Raw genomic sequence first — 25,056 nt, forward strand, 5'->3', positions numbered from 1 at the left:
CAAACTGGTCACTTACAAGAAAAAACTAGCCTCTCGTCGATCTCCCCGACGGATCGGTCCACTCGATCCTACGGGAAACTTCGATTCCATCATTTACAAATTACCTCTTTCTCTCTCTCTCTTTCTCTCTCTTACACACACGCACACACGCACACACACTCTCTCTCTCTCTCTCTTCCTCTCTTTCTCTTTGTCTCTCACATTTATTCACACATTCGTTTCCGTTATTTCGAAAATTTTTTTGCAAAATCAACGACACACCGCTGTTCTCGATCAGGTTCATGAACCACGCTCTGCGTATGCCTCACTCTCGCATTCACTCTCCATTCATCCTATATTCGTGTATTCGTGTGTACGTGTGTCTGTGTGTCATTCACTAATGAATACATAAGTGTAAACAATAAATAATGTTTTTTTTTCATCTTTACTCGCGTAAAATCTACGATCCTTTGGTATGTTCACGCGGCGATCGAAATCGATCCGCGGTCATCGATCCAGCCGGTCGTCCTTTCGTCAGCGAGAAAAAAGGAAAGGACGCCGCTAAAGCGAGGGATCGAAGTCGATAACCCCTCGATCCCCTCGTTCCAGCTACTTTCTACACACCTTTCGTCTCTTCCATTTCTTCTTTTCCTTATCTTTCCACTTTCCCATCGATCATTTCACTAATCGTGCAGCTCCGCGTCTGGTCGCTACTCTTTTCCCTCCACAACAAACGTTTCGCGACCGTACGTAGCGATACGTTTTCTCACAGCGCAGCGCATTTTCGCGTTTAAAAACTCTAAAAAGGAGCCTCGCCCCGTGAAAATCCCCTCCTCCGTCGCGTCATTCTTCCCTTGTCTCTCTCTTTTCCTTCTGTCCTTTCAAACTTTCCCTTTCAATTTTCCACTGAAAAAGAGAATACGTTCGTTCTACGATTTCGAAGATATTCCCTGCTTCTCGAATTCTCGAATCAAACCCCTGTCCCACTCCCTAACCTGGATACCGACACGATGAACCCTTGTATTATAATAAATATAATAATGTATACTTGCTTTTGCACTTGTATTTTACATTATTTCATCTCTGATTAACTAATCGATACCTTATTGTCGTACGAACCGTTCACCTGTTCTCTTTATCCCATTCATACCTTCTTTTCTAGACTTCTTTTTTTTTTTCTTCGCTTTTAATGATGGTTATGTGTCTTATCCCCGACCATTCGCTCAGGATTCTCAGCTCCAATCAACAGATAAATAGTTCATGAACGGTTTTGAAACGCGGCCACAGGTCCTCGGACTTCATCACTAGATTTTACGTTTCTGCTCTCCGGTTTGCTCGCTACTCATACTATAATTGGCTCATGGAGATTAGAGATAAGATGTCTTATCGCGATGATTAATACGATCGACTAATTGTTAATATTACTCTGAATCGATATTCTTTTAACGCGATCAGGAGATTTCTTTTTCTTAGATTTTGTCGATATTTATAGTATAGCGTCGTTTACGATAATTAAATAGTACGTCAATTGACATCGTTCTAATCTGCAGGATATGTATTATATGAAGACTGAAACGATTATGAAATTAATTGAAGCAGATTATATTTTCATTGATACCGTAACGATAAAGTATTATAGTTTGAATTTTTATAAAATAATCGATCAGTGATAAACTATGTTGTACATAAAGTAATATCTAAATAATAATAAATAATAATAAAATAGAGTCATGGAAAACAGTGTTTAAAAAATTTCGAAATAACGATAAACACAAGTGAACGTAACGAGAAAAATTATTCTAGGAAAAAAGGGAGTCTCGTTCGATGGAGCGAATACTAGTCGAGTAAAGAGCAAAAACCAGCCCCCTCCCTGAACCATTCGTCATCTTGACGCGTACTATATAATAATATAATATATTACTTAACATTTGTCCAACGTCAATCCCCAAAACAATTCCACCCCCGTCCAAGGACTAACTTTTTACGGCTACGCTCGTTCTATTCTTTCACCCTCCTCCATCTTCATCTAACTTCCCTCCGTACTCCTCTTTCTTTCCCCTTTCGTCCTTTCTTTTCTATCGATTTAAAACTCGCGCGCCCGACTTGCGTCGTTGCAATATAAAAAAACGCGTATACACACACGGACCCGAAATAGATTCTCTTAGTCACTACGGTTGTCATTTTCTTTTTCTTATTCCCTTCTTTATCGTTATTATTATTTCTGCCTTTTAATATATATATTTATATATTTATATATTTATATTTATATATAATATGTTCATTCGCCTACATCTCGAGCTTCATGCGCGCCGCCTCCTGTTCCGTTTCATCGCTCCCTAAACCTTTCGTTCGTTCGAAGGGTTGCTAATGCTCGTCGAAGTAATTCTTCCCCCTATAGTTCGCCTTATAGTTATTCAGCGATCTCGTTTGGTTTTCTCTCTTCTTTTACAGTTTACGGTGTTTACATGTGATTCCACCATTTTCTTTTATTCTCTTTCTTCCCACTCGTTTCCGCCGTCGATCGTCGATTCGAGACGAGGTATTACGCACCGCGAACGCGTTACATAAATAGATCATTGATTTATAGACATCTATCTTCGTCTCATGCTCGTATTGTTTCTCACCCCCTTTTGTGTTCTTCCTCCGTGTGTCGATCCGCGGCCCGCTCTTGTCGCGACTTAACGCGTACGACAATCGTCGATCGATCGAAACAGTGGATCGATCGACGATCGAGCCCCCTTGATCGCTAGGGTCTTTTTCTCTGTATTAAATTATACATCCCTCCCCGAAGCCCATCCCCGCCCCACCCCGATCCTAACTAACCCCGACTGCCTGAAAATGGCATCTTTATATATATGTATATATATATATATAAATATATATATATATATATATATTTATATATTTATATATATATAATATATCATTCATTTATATTTATATTCATATTTATATTTATATATTTATATATATTTATATTTTTATGTATAGTATATATATAATTATATACTATATTCTTGCTTTACGTTTAGCGGGTTCTGTATTTGTTTTATTAACTTCTTGTTCTTCATTTTATTTCGCGCCTATGTAACCTTAGCGTTTGTGTGTCCCCATCGATATCCCATTTTCCTACGATAACCCACCCCTTCGCTGGCCCACTCTCTATTCTTCAATTTTCCCGTTGTTTTTAGTCCTTTTCTGATTTAAACGCGACGTCTTTTCTTTCTTCCTTCTCTTTCTTAACGACACGTCAGCTCTCTTCGTTCGGAAAGTCGAATAGTTTCTCTTTCTAAGTTAATTAAAACCTCCCTCTCTCATCCCTCTCAGTCTCACTTTCATTCTCACTCTTTCCCTTTCCCTTCCACACACATCTTGTTTAACAAAGAATGCGTTTACAATACATTTATATTAATAATCAATTATATCTGTCTCTCGTTACAGTGATAAAAATCGCAATAGTAATAATAGGAATGAAAGTAATATAAATAATTATAATAATTATGATAATAGTAATAGCAATAATAATGACAGTGACGAGGATGATAATGGTAATGCCAATGATGATTCTCGTGATAATAATAATAATAATAATAGTAATAATGTTCGTCGTTAGCAATCGCGAGCACAATTAATTAATAACCGCAATTAAACTCGTATTTACAGATTTATCGTACAGACAGTTGCCTTATCACCTTCTTTCACCCCCTTCCCGTGATCCCCATCCGTATCCCTAAAATTTTCCTACATATATCACCCTCGAGTGAGCCACAACAATCTTACAATTGCGATTTCCTCTCCTCCGCTTCCGGTTACTTTCCTCATCGCCTCCATTTTCGAGTTCTCGAACTACGCGAATGTTCCTTCACCACAACGATGCGACATCATTTCTTCACAATACTGGGTTTATACTGGATTTTATGACACTTTAAGATCGATATCGGTAGCTGTTTCTTTGTGAGGTATTCTTTGTGAATTCGTGCCTAGAAAATTGGTTCCTGATCTTCTGTAATCCTTTGATCTCTGGTTTCTTTTCAAAGATGGTTGTTTTTTGTGTTTACTATTAAATCGACTATTGCTGGTGTGAAATGAAATTTTCAGAATTTTCCATTTCTTAAAATTTCTGCTTTTACATTTTCCTTATTTTTAATACATGTTAACAGTTGTAACAGTTGTTACAAATGTGCCTCTGTTTTTCTTCATCTAATCGGGTTCATAATTTCAATTTCGTAAAACCTCATCGTTTACGTAATTTCTGTCTCATTCTTAGCATTTATAAATAGTATCTTATTGTCTACTGTATGAGTTGAATCAATATTTTTCGTAATTCAGGATTCTTAGCATCGAACCAAGTCTCTCGAACGACGTTTCCAGTTCTGCTCACATTCAACAGTATCTAATCACGTTTTATTTCATAAATTTTGACGCATCGTTCGCGCGAATACCTTCTCTTTCAACATTCTTCTACCTCAAGAATTTCGATCGCGGTGTCGTGGTCACGTCCGACAAATCGTGGCGGACGAGGAAACTTCCATGAGAATTCGACGCTCCTATCCACTGTAACCTTTGCAATCATCCTGGTCTTTCAACGCCTGATGATGCGCACACGCTATCAAAGACAATAGCACTTGATCGAAACCCGGAGAATCAAACGTTCGTCCACGTGTATCACGATTTCGCGCAACATTCTTCAGAGTTGGTTTGTGAAACAGCGACGCTCCCCTTATAGTTAATTAAACCGTTATTACAATAATATATGTTTACTTTGTACTATATATGATCTTATAATCGACGGCCGCGGCGCACGCTTCCGTTTCTTCTTATTTTATCTGTGTTATTTTTTCCCTTTTTGGTACGATTAGTTTTCTAGAACTCTCGCCTTTCCGTCATACGCGGTGACTCATTAACGATCAACCCTATTTCCAGATCACTATAGCATTCTATCATTCGCTTTTCCTCGTTTCGTTGCATGCTGACCAGGGTCGAAGCTTTCTCTATGGAAATGCTAAAGAAATTGAACGTCGATCACGAGGAACCGAAAGAACGTGGGGCAAAATGTCGCTTTTTTTCTAATTTCGCTACAATTCGCACGCTGTTAATCAAGAAATAGTTGTATAGACTAGTACAGAATCGTTTATTACGCGGTGGAATCTTTGCAAACGAATCGTTGCACACTCGATTTAATTAGAGTACTAAATATATTACCCTTTTCCTTTCCAACCCTTAAATATCATTAGATAAATTTTCATACAACTTCCCACTGCCTCGAGGATTTTAAAAATCTCGGGAAGCAAAAAGGATGCAACGTTTCTTGCAATGGATCCCTACAAAATCACATAGCAAAATCACACGCAGTTAACCAAACCTCCATCAAACGCAAAATAAGAGGAATGGCTGGCGTGCAATCGGAAAACGCGAAAACTAGCCTCTTCCGCCCTGGAACTTGGTTCCTCTTCATTCCTCTTCCATCACCGCCTTCCTGAATCGCGAAAGTCTCTCTCGCTCTTTCCCACTCACTACTATGTACAATAGCACAGCACAATTGCAATACGATATCTAGTGCGGTACGCAAAGTTTCTCTCTCTCTCTCTCTCTCTCTCTCTATTTTTCAATTTCTCTCTCATTCTCTCTCTCCCTCTCTCTTTCTCTCTCTCTCTCTCTTACTCGTTTATCTCTTGTCTTTGTAGTTCACTCTATTTCACACACGCACGCGCGCGCGCGCGCGCGTCACATTCATCCGCATCCCTGCGATTTCGCATGTCGTCGAATATCGAGACTGCTAGTTCTCATGAACGATCAGCTCCCGTGTCCCGTCTACTCCTCTTCTTCTCCGATTCGCACAAAACAGCGTCCACTCTGATATACAATGTTCATTTAACGTACGTAGAATATATCACTTGGCACGTGCACCCTCGACACGATGCCACATTTATTTTTCTCCTTTTTTTTTTTATCTCGCATTAAATTAGTTTCGGTGTCTCAGTGTTATAGTGTTTATATATGTATGTGTGTAGGTGTGGATTAATGTGAGCGTGTATTAAGAAACGAAGCTGTTCTTTCGCGTCCTTTTTTTTTGTTTTGGTAAATTTCATGGGTTCGATGTGTATTCCTTTAGCGACCAACGAGGACACGACGAGTCCTGATTCACCCTTTTTGATCATCGATCCTTCGCACGATTCTCTCTCTCCCTTTCTATTCAATTCTCCGCTTTTCTAAACATTTTCGAACACTATTCGAGGTTACAGACGTCGCTGTTTTCAGAATAAAAATATTTAGGAATCTTTGAGAAAGAAGGTTTGGTTATACGGAGCTTCACTTCTTGTCTGTGAGAAGATCGAAAAGAATAGCTTCTCTATCGTTGCAAGAATGCTTTAAAACAGCGACGTACAAAGTTGTGAGAGTCTTCCTAGATCATTAAAAAGGTTGTTTCTTCTTCTTTTTAAATATAAATTATAGACTTTTTCTGAACATTTTCTCCGAAATCCTTTGCGATTTCTTTTGTCTCGTATGAAACATGGCACGGGGAATTACCTGCACCCTGCTCTTCGAAATGATCAAACAGATGCTAACAGGATCTGCGTGAGGTATTTCTTAATTCATAAAGGATCAACGCGTTCAACCCTCAATGGAAAAACAACGAGTATCTAAATACGCTAAGGTAGGAATAAACTTCACAAGGGTATGAGGAGTTGAACGCGCCAGAATTCAGCTCTGATTCTCGAGGAAGGCTGACAACCTCGAACGCGTGTTCTTCGGGAGAACTTGAGGCTCACTTCTTGCAATTTTGACTAGATAAAAGAATTGGCTGATCCGTCGAGGACTATGCCAACACGCGTGGACTAGAAAATGCTCTGAATCGAGATATCTTACTCTAATATGGCAAATTATGGCACCAAGTTCCCGGAGAATCAGACTCTCGAATAAAAATCAAATCGTTCGAGCGAAACGAATAGGGAGAGAACGTTCTCGCCATTAAAGATCGATAATCCATACGATTTCTTTCGACGCGACTCCACGATGCTCGATTTCACACCCTGGAACGTGGTTTTCTGCAATAATTTCTTCCTCTTTTCTTTTCCTTCTTCTCTTTCTTGAATGTACAATCAGAGTTTCGTGGATCAACGATAGAATTTTGAAAAATTAATCAAGTTGCAAACGATGTTTCCAACATTGAGGGAAATATGCGTCATTTCGCGGGACGTAGCGAGGTTGAACTGCAATATTCACGAACAAGGCTGCCACCCGTTTTTGTCGTTAAAAAATTATCACAGTGACCGTGCTTCCCGGAGCTTGGCTATAAGATAATGACGCCAGTGTGCACGATTCCTCAGCAGCTCTCAAACCTGCTTGCTTTTTTCCCCCCTCTATTCTTAAAATGCTTGAAAATATTGCGCCCTACTCGACGGCAGATTACGAAAGTTCGACCACGCATTAAACGTGATCGATTATCGCGAACCGATTCGATCGAATAATTATCCTCACGAAAACTCTGTGTTCCACGTTCCTTACGATATTCATCGTTTCTGAAATTTCTCGAACCTAAATATTTCACTATTATACGTATTCTGTTTAACCCATTGAAGACCAACGTGGTATTAACGCAAATATTTGCAAATTTCTTTTTCAATCGATCAATTTATGTTATCAAATCCTGTTTTTTTTTTTTTCAATTATGGTTGTGTTCTTCGTTATTATGTCTTCTACTTACATTCAATAATTTTGTGGATTTTGAAGAGATTGAGATATTTATGACTTTATAACAAAATTGTTTCGTTTGAATGACGGATATTGATTTTATGTCTCTGGTTCGTATGCCGTGTAACGTTTTTATTATATTTCCTGTATGTCAATAAAAAAATATACGAATTACTTTACGTAGGTTTTTCAATAATGTCAGGAAATTTTCCTGCTTTGTTTCACTGCTTAGTCCTCAATGAGTCAAACGATCGATCGCTTACTACAAATTAAATCGATCGAATAATTATTCTCACAAAAAGCCTACATTCTATGTTCCTTACTTTTCGCTCGATCTACGATCTCTCTCAGACTTAAATATTCCACAGTTCTACGCACATTGTGTCTGACAAAATTCTGCGATGTAAATACTTTTCCATTCTACGCGTTCGAAAATTCGTCGAATTCTTCGAACGTAATCATGTGTGTATTTAGCTAGGTTGCGCGGTACAAAGGGCCGCCTTCCGAAAATTCATCTAATCGGGCCTACGGTCCCCGCTACGTCGTCGAAACGAGTCTTCTAGCAGGCGAGCGGCCCGAACAATTCGGAGATTGTTGAAAACTGACGTTCCAGGTCAGTCGAGCGTCTCGAGTGATATCGCGAACGTCGCGTCGCGTTAAGAGATCGCCGCCCTTACGAGAAGGACAGATCTTCCTCGGGCGACTCGTCCTGGTACTCCTCGTGGTCGGACGTATGTCACAAAACGTCGCTTGGTTCCCGTTGCACGATACCTATCGTAGGTGATAGCTGTCCCTCCTCAACTGCGACGGTCTTCGGGTCCTCGTCCTTCCATTTGTCCATGGAGCGGCGTCGAGCGTTCATGAAGAAGTTCCCGACCGTCGTCGGCTCCAGGCCCAGTTGTCTAGCGATTGTCACCTGCATCTCTTTCGACGGCCTCTTGGTCTCCTGAAATGCATCGGTATTCGTGAATAGATAGTTTCACATGAAATATGTATTTCGTTAATTTTATTATTATTCAACTGGAAACGTTTAACAAGATACTGGTTTTTACGAACGTATTAAAGAACCAACAAAAAGAAACGTAGTGTAAATAGAGATTTGTTTCACCTGATAAATATTATAACCACTGCTTCGCTTTGCATACTTTACATACATAATTATATTTTGAATTATTAAAATATTTCACTGTACAATAAAAACAAACGAATGATATACACGCTACTAGTATAGTTAATGTAAAGCGTATTTACGAGCAGATGTTTTGGATGGTTCTGAAAAACTGAAGGTTCGTCACTGCCCCTCACGTTTACAGTAACAAAAACCCATTGTACCATTCGCTACTAACCCCAGTAATTGATGCGATTTAAAATAATTAAAAATGGACGAATATTGTGATAAAATAACAATTATTATTATACGTTTATTTGCCGCAACCACGCGACATATAGAGTTGAAGAAATTATAAATATAAATATATATCTCGTCTAATATAATTTATTCATTGGTGATCGAAAAGCTAACTTTCTTGAATATTCTCGATGTATAAATAAATGAACCACGGGTCAAAGGATCATACATTGTCGAGATAATCTCAATCGACTTACGAACGATACGATTGGCTTACTAAATTAAAGGATCTATTTTGACTATTTCAGAGGAGTATAAGTATTTTAAGGAATCAGCCAGATTTAAGAATTTGAACTGACCGATTAATGAATCAGAATCCAAAGCACGTTATTTATGGAACAGTCTCCGGATCAATGAATATTCGTTGCAGCTGCTGAGATTTGTCAATGATCTAAGAATGACTTTCGGTCTCTAAAATCCTATAAATTTCTAGCAAACCCATAATAAAGCTAACTGTTCTATAATAATATAAGGTTAGATAATCCGCTATCCAATCGTTTAAAGGAATCTAATGCTAATTCAAACTTAACGATAATCGTTAAAACAAAGATAATTCCCGATAAAAGAATTCGCCGTCGCCGTTTCTCGAAGCTCGCTTCGAACTTGGAAAAAGCCGAATCTTATAAATAAATATCGATAGAAAAAGCTGGAGCACTCCGTGCTACGTCCTCAACGAATCTTTCGCCGAAGAAACGCATCAAATAGGAACCTTTGTGCTCGAAGCACTCCCCTTTTTTCTTTGACTTCTTTCTCCGCTAAATTAATATTCATCCCTTCCCTTCTCTCGACGCATCTCAACCTACAATTCTCCACTCTGAATTGAGAAGTCAAACGCTGTCTCCCAGTCGGTACTTATTTTTGTTCCGCAAAGCGGGCCACGATGCCGGAACCGGAAGAATCAAACAAGAAATTCGCGGCCCAATCGCGGACTCGACGAATGGTAAACATTTCTGTACATGTGGTAAACGGGCTGGTACGCTTTCTTCCCATGCGACGTTTCTTACTCGACGTAGGTCGATCAATAACACGAACGGAGTACCGAGAGAGAGAGAAAGAGAGAGAGAGAGAGAGAGAGAGAGAGAAGGAGGGAGAGTATCGATTGCTCGAAGGAACAATTATTACAAACCGATGGCCCGATGCGCGTGCAGCAGAACGCAATAATTAACGCGTTATGTGCGAAGTGCAATCGTTTAGCCTGGTAAAACCGATCAAATTAGGATGCTCGATCCAACACGAATTACAAGCCTGCTCCCTCGTGTCGACTTAACCCTCCCCCCCCTCTTCTTTAATGGCTATAGAAAGGAAATAGCGCGAGGGGAGCGAAGCGGGGACGATAATTTAATGAAGAAGGTTGAATCGTTTGATTGAGTCTCGCGTGCCAGGATTTTTGGGGACAGGATGCCTCGTTTTCGCCGAAGAGGGATTAATCGGGGTTAATCGTTTCGTGTGTTTATTCCACGAGGGTTTCGACATTCGTTTGGGGCCAAAGCAATAGAATTTAACAGCGTTGATTATATTTTGAATGAAACGACGAAATCAACGATTCCATTCAAACTTATAAATGTACTTATCTATTAACTCATAATTATACTTAATACACGTGATCATAAAAACATGGTGATAAATCGAGACAGGAAAATGTAGATTCCTAAGAGTGGCTGAAATTTTAGTGAAAAAGCGACTGAACAAGGAATTACTTGCATTTACTTGGAAACAAGGTAGACGTTTAAGGAACTGTATTGATATCCTGTCTGGCTGTAATTCAGCGCGTGTAACGCAACGAAACGAAGGTCTGTCGCCTCTGTCTACAGTCTACGGGATAGCAGTTCGGTATAGAGAGAGGCGTATCAATTGTTGGAAATACGGGACACTATCGGCGCGAGGATCGTGATTATTCCTTGACAGCTACTGTGCGCGCCTGAGAAACCGTATGTGAGAGAGAAAGAGAGACGTGGAGGGGGTTGTATACGTGTCATGGGGTGAGGGGTGCACATTGGATCTTGAAAACGACGAAGAACCGTGTCTTCTAAAATTCTTTGCTGTTTATACTCTGACAAACTAGCATCTCTTATGTAAGCACTACAATATTAAAAAGCATGTTAAATATTTCAATATATTTTTAACTCGGAACTTTGTTCTTTCTGTATCTGTTGGCTAGAATATTTCTGATTGAATTTTTATTGTATTTCGTAATTGGAATTTCATTTATTTATCCGAAGAACAGTTTTATTAAACTTAATTATGATTTTTAATTAATGAACTCCCTATTATTGAAGTTTCTATTAGTTTGCTGATTTTTAACATCTTTAAAGGTACGTAAAACGTAGAAATGTTTTCTAGCAAAATTTCTATTCGTTTAAGTAGATAAATGGCAAGTTAGGCCTATAATCTACGGATTGAAATAAATAATTGTTAAGCAGTAAACTAAATATTTAATCGCAGAATAAAAGAACTTTAAAAATTTTTTCAAATTTCGAGCGGGTGAGAAATTATTTTGAACAAGGAGCTAAAAAAATATTGAATCTCGTTGAAATTAGTTTCAGTAAATGTAAGTACTGGTTTTAATAATATAAAAGCGATTGACAACGTTTCAAAGTTTAAATTCGAGAAAATTTTAAGATAATAAGGGTTGATCGTTTTCATTCGGGAGCTTTCATCGATAGCAGATCGAACATGCGTTCCCGATAGCTTTGTGAGACGAATCGAGAGGATCAAGGAAGTTTAAGAATCGTATAATCGAGCGGAAAATAGAAGCGGAATGCGAGAAAGATCGAGCAGAAGCGTTAACTGGGCTAAGGTCAATTCGCCAACTATTTGGCATACTTCCAAAGAGCCCGGCCGAACCAGCGCTTTTCCCTTTTCCAACGGAACATCTACATTATTTTCATAGTTGTCCCGCGATCGTATCTCAAACTGCGCCTTGTTCAAACTGACCCCGAAATTAGCTTAAGTTTCACCCGTGGCAGGTTCGAATTTAAGGGTGATAGAACGAAATCTTGTTGAATACTTTATATAGTACAACCAAACTTTTCTTATATGATTTAACTAATATTATTATTGATATTATACTTGTCTCATTGTGAAAAAGTGAAGGAACAATAGGTTCTTCCTTGGTAATTCTTGATAAAGAAGAAAAAGTTTCCTGAAGACACAAAAAACATTAAACCCTGAGGCATTTAATTTAAACTAAATACATAGTTCGATGAAATTTGAGTTTCGCAAAGCATGGAAGCCAAATAGAAAATTAAGTTAAGTAATTTAAAGCTTAATCAAATACAACGTAGATTAGGATTATAGTAGTGTAGAAACCGTAATCAAACCCTGATTAACTCTCATATAAACCTCGTTTGATTAAAATCCAGACTTAACCTGAACACCGAACTGAATCCAACCAAGCAATACCCGGATCAAAAACGAATCGAGGCGACTTAATCGAGTATAGAATGGATCAGACTCGAGTCTGACTTTATATTTTACTAAAAAGTCAAATTAGCTTAATTTCCAAGACGAGCTAGACTCTCCGCATGAATTTCTTACACGTTCATTGAACACCTTCGTTCTTCCTTTCTGATTAATGCAAACGCTAACTTGGTAGAAGTCATGTGCCTTTCGAAGATTGTAGAATATTAGACCACGGAGTCGAATGGCCGCGATATCGACGGTTCGACGAGCAAGGTATCGAGTGAGCAGCCGCGAACGCGAATTCCACGACGTCATCGACGACTTCTTTCTTCGCCTTTTCTAATAACGACGGTATTTATGTATCTTTATGGCGAACATTTGGCCCAGTTCCCTATTAATTCATGACGTTATCAATCTTAATTAGCGAGGATATTAATCTGTTGTAATTTTTGAAAGTTTATTTTTAATATAATCTTTTGGTAATATTTCGCTATACTTAGCTACGATTATTATGAAAAATAATGTCACATTTTAGTTCGACTTATCCGTAATTCTGACGTTGAAATACATTTTCTTAGAAATAAGCAAGTCTCCAAGTACATGTAAAATGTCAACAGCAAAATGTATGTCACATCGTTCAAAAGAAAATTCACACTTTCATTCGAGTTACATTTCTTTGCGAGCATCAGTAGAAGGAGCATAAATTTACATAAACATCCGTAATTCATCTATAATATTCTGTAGGATTCCCTTTACTACAAGCGATATCCTTCGTTCGAAATCACTCGATTCCCTTTTTCTCTCCGTCGAAGCGTTCTCAGGGCGCATGCATTAATAAAGGGAGGCTGATTTCTCGCGTGCACGCGGAGAAAAACGCAGGGACAGCGTGACGACGCGGGAGGACGAGGGTGCTGGGTTAGTTTCAGCCCTGTCGCGCGTAAAGCCGCCTCTATCGATCCATGTTGAATAATTTCGCGGCCGATTCCTTGGTCACACGCGTCGATCGCCACCATGATCGCAGCCACGCGCTCGAAAACCAGAATAGATATCGTCCATCCAACCCACGCATTTTTAACAATGCTTACTTTTTTTCTTTTTTATTTCCTTTCATTTCGTCTTATTTTGCTGTAATTATAGTGGCACGCAGAAAGTATTTAAGTACACGAATACATTGTGTTACGTCGTATGAAACATCTTGAAATTTGATTATCGCGTATACTTGGCTGTCCTGGTTACATTAGCATGGTTTAAAATCTAAGATCTAAAAACGTATATAGAAGATGCAAACGTATATTTTGTAAGACACTAGTATACGGTATGAGCGGGTATCTTAATAAACTGTCTAAAAATAAAACATAGAACAATCTATGATAAACTATGAGAAGAAACCAAGTAAATAAAAAATGTTTATATTTATTCAGAAAAGTAATTTTTGTCGAACAAAACTTTGCTCCGAGATTTTTGTGCGATATCGTATCTCAAAAATAAAAATATATTTGTTTATTTTTCGATCTTTTCGCAAAGAAAACATTTCGAAGTTAAAATACCGTGACATCGAGTTCGATGCAGGAGAACGAATTGTACCTCGAGCAACAGAAAATACATTTGTTGAAACGTATGAAATAAAGATTGTTACGAGTGCTGAGTGATAACTCTCGACGCACTTATCCATCGCAAACATTTATCATTTTTGCGCTTGTATCGAGAGCATCGGGTAAAGGCACACTGAACGCATACATAACACGAGCGCATCGGCCGTGTCGATTGTTTTCGCCTGGCGCATATGTGAGTTCATCGGCTATGCGGATAACTTACACTGAACGCATATATGGGTTCGTCGTCTGCAAAGGGTTAATAGTAACTAAAATACTCGCACTGGTATCACGGTCTCATTCACATCGCCATAGACTATCCGCATTCCACGAGGTACAAATAGAAGCAATTAAAAAATTGAAAAATATAAAGGGGAAAAAAATACATGAATTGATTTAGAATGTAATTTTTGAAATTGAAAAAATATCCGAGTTTCAGTTACGTTTATAAAAATATAATTTAGGTATCTCAAATACTATGTAAGAAATGATCAGAATGATACAGACGAAATATCAAAGAAATCAGCTTAAATCAGCTCAAAAAGATTCGGAGGACCATTTTGGCCACGACTCGGCGATGCCCTCCGTGCACTGTTATTATGGTGCACCAACAGAATGCGGGATACACGTGGTGTCTATCCAGATAATTTACTGACGACGTAGTAATTTTGTTAAGTGAGAATTTGTTGAGAGCGTTTCCATTAACGCATGCAAAACTCGACCGGTCGTGAGCGTTTATACGAGGGCTACCCTGTTATCAGTATATACACCCTATGGAAGTAGGTTTTCATCATTTGAAATCGGATTTACAAATTTTTAAAAAGATTTTTGAATTGGTTCCGTCGTCCTTCATTGTTCGTTTTATTTAATTATTTCAATTTAATTCACTCGTTCAAATTTAATTATTTCATGACGATTATATCATTTTATACAACAATTCCTAAGACAAGCTATACGAATGAATTTTCAAAATTTTATTTATGAATACGACACAAACATGTTTTTTGGGAGGAACATTTTTCATTTACTTAACGTTTAACGTAGCTTCGCGAATGACCTTTTCTTAAAATTTCTATAGGATAAGAAAATATTTGGATATACCCCGTACTGTCTTAGGTATACCTGTGTAATCTAATAGTTACCTAATATATTATTACTCTGATAGATAAATTAGAAACGGAAAGGTGAAATAATAAAAAGAACTAGATAATGGGAGGGCAAAGGATGCTCTTAGGAACGAAGACTGAATTCGCCATAGTGTCTTTGAGCATCCATTCGCCTGGGACAATCGAGAACGGGGTGGAGGTATCGATCAAAACGCAAGTTAAGTTATACAAGACTTACTTTAAAAATAGCCTGTAGAGTACGGCGCTGAAGGTCTGTGAAAACCAGGCGCGGTTTCTTGGGGGCGGGCTGTTCTCCCTGGTTCGCCATCTCGTCTTTCCTCTTGCATGCTAAAATTCAAACGATCCTTTAGTCGATCTATCCCTTGAAGGATCATTACAAAAAGTTGCTAACCGATTTTACCCGATTTTACTGTAAGAGAACAATGATAATGAAAAATAAAATAAAACGAACGATAAGACGAATTAGCTTGAAGTTCCTTTTGAAAATTTCGATTTATTCGCCTTCGAAATAATATTAATTTTTGTAAAAACTTAATGTTATTAGTTAAGACAGAAATTAAGATGCAAAAATTCGATGAATGTCGTGAAACTAAAACGCGACGAGCACGAACGGATATAAAATCAAAGTTTCTACAAAGACACTACCAGAGAAGTATAGTGCTACAGTTACATTATCGCGAAAACACGCGATCTAATTGGTAATTAGTGGATGAAAAGAAAGCCGCGCGAATGAAATGGAGAACGCGGCGAATCGATGGTGTCCCCAGCTATCCCCTTTCCATACGTAACCATTATGAAACACCTGAAGATTTTCTCTTTTAAGGCGAACTAGTATTGAAAGAGGAAGAACGAACGGAAGAAATGAAAGAAGAAAAAGGATGGACACGAGTAAGAAGATTTTTTCTTCCGTGCAAGTAGACACGGTTCGCGAGCACACAGTGACGTGCGTCTAATTGTGACGATCGGCTCAATTAAGACGATGGAAGAAACGGAAGGGAAACGATTTTCAACGTAATTTGATCGTACTTACCTGCGCGTTGTGGAATCTGTGCAGCTGAAAGCAGAAAAAAGAGACGAATGTGAATCAATGGTGAACTCGTTTAGTTTGACGACCCGACTTTTTATTTTTTTTTTTCTTTTTTGTTTGTTTTTTTACTACCGGGTCGTCGATTATAAATGTCGTTGTCAAGTGTGTATAATGTTTCATTCCTGTTCTGTTTTATCTCTGTTATGTGTGTTTCTTACATACATATATCTTCATGTTTCTATAATACTTATTCTTTACGTATAATCTTTTTTAGCAATCATTATTCATATGTTTTATTTGGAACGCTAGCTTGCCGTTCACGAGCAAAATTACTCTTTTTGCAAAGTACGTTCTCGCAGCCAAACAAAAAAAGTAATCTCGACTTGTTATATGTATACATAAATACATACGGAATGTTGTATATATATATATTACATTAACATTGAGAAAAGATTGTCAAGGGCATAGAAGTAAAAACACGTACAACAAGTCAGTGGAGAGAAAAAAAGGGGTTTAGGGATTCGCTTGCATAACACGAATATCTCAAACTGATAGTACTACAGCTGATAAACATCTCACTAAAGGGTTCCAAAAGGGCACAAGGGCGAGGGGGCGGACACATATAATCTATATATACATATAAATATATTGTATATGTATATATATATATATATAATTTTGTGTGTACGTGTGAGACGATGCAAGAGTGTCAAGAGAGATGCATTTTCCTTGGAAAAGCGAGTTTTCAGTGTCCGTGTAGTTCGTTTCGTGTCTCGAGTGAGTGATATGTATGCCTTGTTTCGAATCTGAGTGGTATTATGTCTCGTCGAGCACACGTTTTCCTCGTTCTTCTCCTTTTTCCCTCCCTTTTTTTGTTCCGTTCTTTTTTTCTTTTTTCTCGTTGGCTTGCGTCCAACCAACGAGAGAGAGCTGATTTAGACCCGGCAAAATTTGCACCGACTCTTCCGCGGATTTAGATCCGAGAGCCCAAAAGACTGCAAAAGAGTTTTGGAACACTGCGCGCGTTCTATTAAACATGTTCATAGCCACGGTATTTCGATTAAGAAATCGGCGATTTAATACATTTCTCGATCATCGATTTTTTTTAATTAATCGATTAATTCATAATTTTACAGATGAGCGAGACTTATTAATTAAAAAGTAACCGATTTCCGGATTTTCTAATCAGAGATCGTTCGACTTGGAAATTTTCTAAGCAGGAAATTTGCCAGTTTCCCAATTTCCGTACTAATTCATAAAAGCAGGAAGTTATTCACGTTTCAAGAATCCAATGATTCCAAGCAGTACCTAAATTTGTTCGTCGTCGTTGGAAACCTACGAATATCATAAATACGTTCGAATAGATAGATATATAACGAGTCGGATGCATAAATGGTGAATTAAGGCTACTGTAAATCGGTTCGCATGAAAACGCTTTCCCGTCGCGAGTTTCGTCCCTCTTGTAAAACGATCGAGCCACGGCTTAGAGCGATTTTAACGCACAGTCCCTCGATCGACAGGTTCTCTGAAATAATAACGATCGCGATATTAGCTCGAAATTGTCGCGTAATCACTGCCGGCTCTTTGTGACGCTCGCAACGTTATGGCGCATAATTGCGAACGAGAATAGGGGACGAGAAAGGAAAAAAAGAATGCGAGAGACAGAGAGAGAAAGAGGGAAAGAAAAATAAAGGGAGATAGAGAACGAAGAGGGAAGAAGGAACAGAATGGGAAAAATAACGTTTACACGCGTACATGGTTTTCCCGCGTACGAATTCCGATCGAGCAGCCGATATTAGATTAAATAACTCGTCAATTTTCTCTTTGTCCAGCTTCGATCTATATCTGGAAACTTGGAAATCGTTGAAATTTCCCGATAATAGGCCACCTTTTCGGCAGGTAGAAGCAAATCGGTTGGACGACCGAAAAAAATCTCGTCCATCCCGAACGGAATCGAACGCAAGCCCCTGCAAATTAGCGTCTTGAACCGTTGCACTCGTAAAATCAACGATCAGCTGGCAATTTTTGCGAATTACACTCGATGCCTGCGATTATAGATCTTTTTCCTAATCTGGATAATAAACGGGTATCGTAAATTTCTCTTCGAAATTAGCAGAGATATTCTATCTATTGTTAGTCCAAGTGTCGATCATGCAAGATCATTCATTAACCCGTTGACGTTATTAACTTTTTCTCATTAAATGTTGTTCACATTAAATCGCAGCAATTTTAGGGTTTCGTTATTTGCGAAGTGCAAAAGTTTACGAAGAATGGCAATCGATAAAACGCTTAAATTAATAAGAAACAGGCAGAATGCCTTACCTCGTCTGACAGACAACTGCGCATGTCGGTGGATTAAAAACGGATACGTTTCCAAAGGAACATCCTAATAGCCGAAACAAAACGAAAAATTGGTCGAAGAGCTGATTCGTTGGATAGAATACTCTCGATCGCGTCGATTTCTCGATCGCTAAACCTGCCAATGACAAGCCCGCCCCGAAAAACATTTAATACGTCCGCTCCACTCTGTCCAACTAAAAAACTCAACGAATAACATCGATCTATGGACAGTAGCCTTCGGTTCCGATTAATCTGCCATCCGAAGGAACTATCTTAAAATCCAACCTCTCGAATTGAAAGATCGCGGTTGAACGTGGTTTTCCCGATTGAAATTTCTTCGTGGAAGAGCCTTCCGTCCCACGAACGATCCGTAAAAATGAAGTGGCAGCGACTGGTGTACGAGAGGATGGCGAAAACATCGTAGACGAGGGTGGAAAGGCAATCATGTGCCATTAGCAACCACCCGATAACGAGTGAAAGGAGACTGGCGAAAAAAATGCCACTAGGAACAGGAAAAACTGACTGGCGAGTGCGGGGGATTGGTCGTAAGGATGGACAGCCGGACAGAGACGAAAAATTGACGCGTTCGTTATTACCACGGTAGAAGCAGGGAAAAGGCATGATCGTTGCGACAATCGACACGCGGACACGGCTACCTGCCGGCTCCGTTTGATTTTTCACCCTGTCACCCCTTTCTTGCATCTCTACATCCGACATAGGGGATAGGCAGTTTGTTCTTTTTCGAAAGGTAATTGGAATTCTTCGGGAGGATAAATCGAGTTCCGAGAGAATATCAGGATGATTGGTTAGGTGGATCATCAATAGAGAGGATAAGAAGTTTCGCCGCGAGTAAAGAAATGGAGTTAACGGCTCTGTAAGTCGAAGTTTCGTAAATCGATCTTGCCTCGATGTTAAAAAAGAATCGAAATATAAAATTGATAGAGATGGCATGATAAACTCGACACCTTCTTCGTAAATCTAAATCTTCCATCGACTAATAAAACTAACAGAAAATCGACGATGTAACGTGAAATGAAGAAATATACGAACTCTCGTTTCTGTCCTCTGGGTACTAAAAATCTATTCTTACCACGAATGGTAATATCAATGGGAAAGGACAAACCGATGACAGTCAGGTTCGGACGAGGGGTTCGGTCGGGCCATGGGGGCAGGGAGGGTATGTTAAAATTGTCAGGCGGAAGAACGATCGCGTTGTCAGGTTTGTATCCATCGTTGCGAGAGCAGAACTCGAAATGGATGCAAGCAAGAACCGGATGTCACGAGCGGATCGATCGAAGGATTCCAGAAACGGCTAAGTGGGCCAAATCCAGTCGGGCGCACGGCGCGATAAAGCATTAACGAGAGCTCTTTCTCGCTCTCTCTCGCTCTCTCTCTCTCTCTCTCTCTCTGTCTTTCTCTTTCATATTCTCTATCATACTGCTCTTTTTCCATCTCCCTCTTCTAAAGTGCAGAAAATCTCTGACGTGGTCGGGTGCCGCGAACTTTTCGGAAAATAATCCATGGCTGACACTTTGTGCGCCGAGTGAAAAGCCGGCCAGCCACTTTGACGAGCGTCCCGAAGAGGATCAGGTCGCGCGGAAAAATTTGATCGGCTCGCCTGGCCGATCTAGCGTGTATTGAGATGTTCGAACCGACCCCGTGGCCGCTCTGTGCCGCGCCGGAAAACAACCGGATAATGGAACATTTAGTCGGGCATCGTGAATTTTTAAAGGGGAGGCGAACGATCGTGAGGATAGAAATAAATTTCCAAGCGAGAATTTCTTCGTGGAAGAAAACGGATACGATATTGTTACTTTTTTCGAAATTCGAGAGTACTAGATTTTCAAACATCATCGGAAACTGTAGAGTGAAATCGCGTGGGAGGAGAATGAAGTCTACTCGATTGCCGAATCACAGACTCAGCACACCCCAAAATGGAGTAAGACTACGAGAGATCATAAAGCACGGATCTCCATTAAAGCGACCGCGAGTCGGAATCGAATTCACGTACGATCTGCTCGTAACCGATGGCCGGGACCAATCAAAAGGAAGTTTGTCAGAGACACGAGCAAGGCACGTAGACGTCTTCTTCATATAGGTGGAGACGGGCCGGCCCGTATTCCATCGCAGCCGCCACCCCCTTTCCCGAATAACTCAAGAATGATTGCGTTTCGAGCGAGGAGCCCGCTGGCGTCACGTGGCACCAATAGCTTCTGCTATATAATAAAATAATACACGCAGAGAAGGCGGCCGCGCATTTACATGGCCCACGTGATCCCGATACTCTCTGTCTCTGGTCTCCGACCTTTCTTCCACCCCATTCCATCGATACACCGGGTGTGTCGCCGAGACCACTTCCACAATGGGGATTCGTCCACTGGTTCTTCGTCTCGAACACTTTCTTGAATCCTTTCTCTTTAATTTCTTCGAATATCGTTGTCAAGAAGAAGAGGTGCACTTTGTTTCCGATGGACTTAAAATGAAAGACGTATCTCATCGGAATATGAAAAATGAACTCTTTCTTAATCTCCTACTTCCTCTTCGGAGACAAAGTTAACTTATTTCTCATACGAACAGAAATTTGTTAGGTCACAGGTAGTTTGCGCTGGATTTAAGCTCGTTTCGAGGTAATGTTTTATATTTTATGGCGTCGCCGATACAGCGAAACTGGATCTTGCCATTTTTAGGGAAATTTCCAAGCAAGCCGGAAATTGAATTCCGCTTCATTTCCGTTAATCCATCCGCCGCAATTGCACGTATTATCTTGATTTTGAAGTTTGTCTAACGCGATTGAACGCCGGACGCTTCGTCCCCTCTATTTTTAATGCAGTTACCGCTTGAACGAGCACTAACGCTCGGAGGGTTGCATGAAAACTTGAAAGAGAGTACCACCAAGGGCTTTTCCAGAAGGAATCGGAGAATTTACATTCGTTACAATACTCCTGGTTAATCGTATTGCTTTTCCCTATGGATTTTCTCATTGGCTCTTTTTATATCGCTCCTATTTATTCCTTTTACCATTTTCCTTTACTCCCTTCTTTTTTCCAACTCTTTTCATTGTTTACAATTTTATCTACTTTTTATGCTCTGTATTCCCTTTTTATTTTACTCTTTGTATCTATTTTTTCATCTTTTCTCCGCACTCTTTTTCCGTTTACAAAGGTGGTTTTTCTGCGTTCTATTTAATTTTTTTTCCGTTTCCCTTTTTTTCATAATTAACCTTGTAATCCACTATTTAATGCTTTTAATACACATATCTCTCACAATTTGGCCGTAATTTTTAGCTTCTCCTCTCCTCCACCTGCCACGATACTCGGTTTACTTTCCAATTTTTTCACCTTCTTCGTTTTTTCCTGTTATTCATATTTTTACACACACCCTGTAGAAGGGCGACTTCGTGCAAGAGAACTTGGTCTCCGTAGCGGGCTTCTCCCGTTTTTGCCTGATAGGCTCGCATTCCAATGGAGTCAGAACACCCACACCGGTTTCCTTCCTTGGATTTTCTCGCTTCGCACGCAGATTTATGAAGGCAATTCGATTTTATCGCTTATTGCTTGAACTCGCCGATATTCGTGGTGTTCTGTGCCACCCCCAGAGGAACTCACCACCTTCCCTCTCTTCTTACACCAACGCGTACAGTTTCTTCCAAAGTTCCCCCTCTGCGATAAGAGAGTTCTCTGTCCGCCAACATTGTTCTCGTTCCCAATTAATGACCAGCTTCCAGCGATGGTTAATTTTCATGGACTCTTTCCACTTGTCTCTTGATCATCGCTAGCATCATTTTTATAGATCCACATGTAACTTTGAGAAAGTTCACTTTTCTTCATTCGCGTGTAATTCAATACTTTTCTTTCGGTAGTCCAAACAATGTTGATAAATCACTTACGGTCGCTAGAATCGTAAGAAAGACGAAAGAAGCGATAATGAGCATTTTGTAAAATGAAAAATCGCCATTATCTTTCGTCGATCCAAACTCAATTTGGTCAGAGTCTACTTTTGTCCACTCGTGTCTACTCGTGCCGTCGTAATATCTTTTTTCATTAACTCAAGTAGTGTTTATGGACTGACATTCCTGATTGCTATAATCATGGGTGAATTGGAAGAACCCATTCACAAATATTTCTGGTGCGATTCACTTGCTACCTGTCTTCGATCCACAACAATTTAATCAAATTTCACCTTTTTTCTGATCCAATTTTTTTTCCTTACTGTGTTAAGCAGTATCTACGAACCATCCTAGTTATTAGAAATATAGCGAATATCGAAGAACGATCTACAAATGTTTTTTGGAGTGAAAATCAACAATCACTCTTTGTTTCTTAATATACAGCGACGAGTACATTAACTTGGATTATCGTATAGCATCATATCGAGTCTTCCTAGTAGACGTCAACGGTGACAAGTTCGCAAACTGTCTATGATATACTAGCACACCTGCTTTCCACTTACAAAATCGAATTTCTTTGAATTTCTTCTAGCCGAGCTGTGCCAGCATCGAAATAGAATCTAATTTGTTTTTCACTCGACTTTGTTAATCTCCATACCGAATTCCACCAATTTGTAGCAATATTCGATAAATTTACCGAGGTTCGACATGCAAGTTTCAAGGAAGGGAGCACAGAACTACTCAGACCTCTCTGAAATACATGGAAGCTTGCCGAAGTTTCTTAGACGGATGGACGAGATGGATCGATTTAATCAGTTTGTTTTTCTAATTATTTCTGTACACTAATCGTATTATTCATCGTATAACAATTAGCGATTTTCTCGTTACACGTTTAATTGCGAAACCAAATGCGGCATAACCGACTGGTTGTCCGAGGCTCCTTATCGATCTGTTCGACGGGAAACTGTCGAAATGGCGGAGTTACGATTCCATTTCGAGGATGCTAGTTGGTCTAGCGTTTACTAAAACTGCCTCTATTTTTCCTTTTGAAACATAATTAAACTGAAACTTAAATGGCGATATATTAGATGCAGCGACGTTATATATATGGTTTCTCGAAACGTGAAACAAAGTTCCCTTGACAAATGATATAGACTCCGTATTGTCTCAATGGCCCAAGATTCAATTACGATCGATTTAAACTCGTTTCGATTCGTCAAAAATAACCAATTTGTAACACATTCTAGTTCCCTGAAATTTCGTTCGAGACAATCGAAAGGTAACCGGAAATCGATCGAATTTCCGATCAGTCGCCACGCCTAGCGAGACGATCGTTTCGAAACGTTGTATCGTGTACCCCTGTTGTTTCTTGTCCACTAACCCTCGACGCGTTTGTATCCAAAAGAATTACGAATTAAATATGGCAAATTTCCACGAACTTTCTTAAATCACCTATTCGATAAAATCCATAAATTGCAATATTTTCTTTCGAACTTTAGTGGGTTCGAAATACTTAAACTGCAACATTTTATTTCTAACTATACAAAATAAAATAAAAAGGCTAAAGAATAAGCATAGAAATGATCGTCGAAGATTGAAACGCGAAGACAGGTCGGCGAACGCGTCGAGTGTCAGCGTCGACATGTGGCTGACGGCCTGTAAATGTGCGACTTCTTTTTTCCAACGGGCTTGAACATTCATGCTTTGTCTTACAGGGTATCGACTAACAATACATGGTATCTGGTTGAATAAGGGCGAGGGGGGCAAACACTACCTGCGCAAAAGGACCTCAAATTAACAGCTAATAATAAAGGGCACTCTCTGCATTACGGTGGATTTCTAAGAGAAACTGGGATTTATCTGGCGGGGGATGGTCGACTCGCAACAAAATGCTCACGTTCAATGTAAGACAGCATTCGAGGCCCGGAAGCTGGCGAAAACTTTTTCGCGACGTCGATCGATATCAGCCCCATGACATTCCGAGAGAAACCAAACGAATGGATTTTGTATTCGTTTTGCTGAATCTCTTTAAGATGGATTTTCAATGAAAAATTTAGAAATGAGAGATCCTGATAATCTCGGTATTCGGTAATCTTTCAAAAATCTGAATTAACCTCTTGAACGATATTAAAATATCTAAAAAATACCATAGGCATATCTTGTGCATAAATACAATAGGACAATAAAAGTTAATTTTATTTTTTTCTTGCCATTGGTTAAATTCCCCGAAGGGATTAAATAACGGCTATTCCGCATTTTTTACAAAAAATTCAGTCTTGCTTATTATAAATGGATATATAGGTAAATATAAAATACTTAAGTAAACTCGATCGATCGATGATACGTAAAAGTTTCACCGGCTTCCGTAACAACAGATCGTCTAAACATCATTCATTTCTTTCCCCGTGTACGTCTTCGTGTCGTATTCTAAGGACAAAGACGCGAGAGACAGAGAGGGGCACCAGAAACGGGGACGTATTAATGTTTTTGAGTATGTATATACATATACATATACGACAGATATAATGTATATATATATATATATATATATCATTATCGTCCCCGTTTCCATGCCTGGGAATTGAGCAAGCAAGCAAGCAAGC

At 39.3% G+C, this 25,056-nt stretch overlaps 1 protein-coding gene across 4 annotated transcripts in view; it reads right to left on the reverse strand.

The window, feature by feature from the left end:
* LOC132906722 (one cut domain family member 2-like) overlaps nt 1-25,056 on the reverse strand; it is a 262,308-nt gene that overhangs the window by 178,539 nt on the left and 58,713 nt on the right. For 2 of the 4 annotated variants that reach the window (XM_060959166.1, XM_060959164.1), the window contains 3 exons: nt 16,231-16,254; nt 15,418-15,527; nt 8,487-8,617 (listed from right to left, as the gene is read on the reverse strand). In XM_060959166.1, coding sequence (XP_060815149.1) covers nt 15,419-15,527; nt 16,231-16,254 — 133 coding nt within the window. In that variant the 3' untranslated portion in view covers nt 8,487-8,617; nt 15,418. Of the gene's footprint in view, nt 1-141; nt 8,618-15,417; nt 15,528-16,230; nt 16,255-25,056 lie in introns of those variants that run through there. The other 2 variants (XM_060959162.1, XM_060959163.1) reach the window with 2 other exon arrangements.

This window comes from Bombus pascuorum, chromosome 5, assembly GCF_905332965.1.
Source record: "Bombus pascuorum chromosome 5, iyBomPasc1.1, whole genome shotgun sequence".
NCBI classification, from domain to species: Eukaryota; Metazoa; Arthropoda; class Insecta; order Hymenoptera; family Apidae; genus Bombus; species Bombus pascuorum.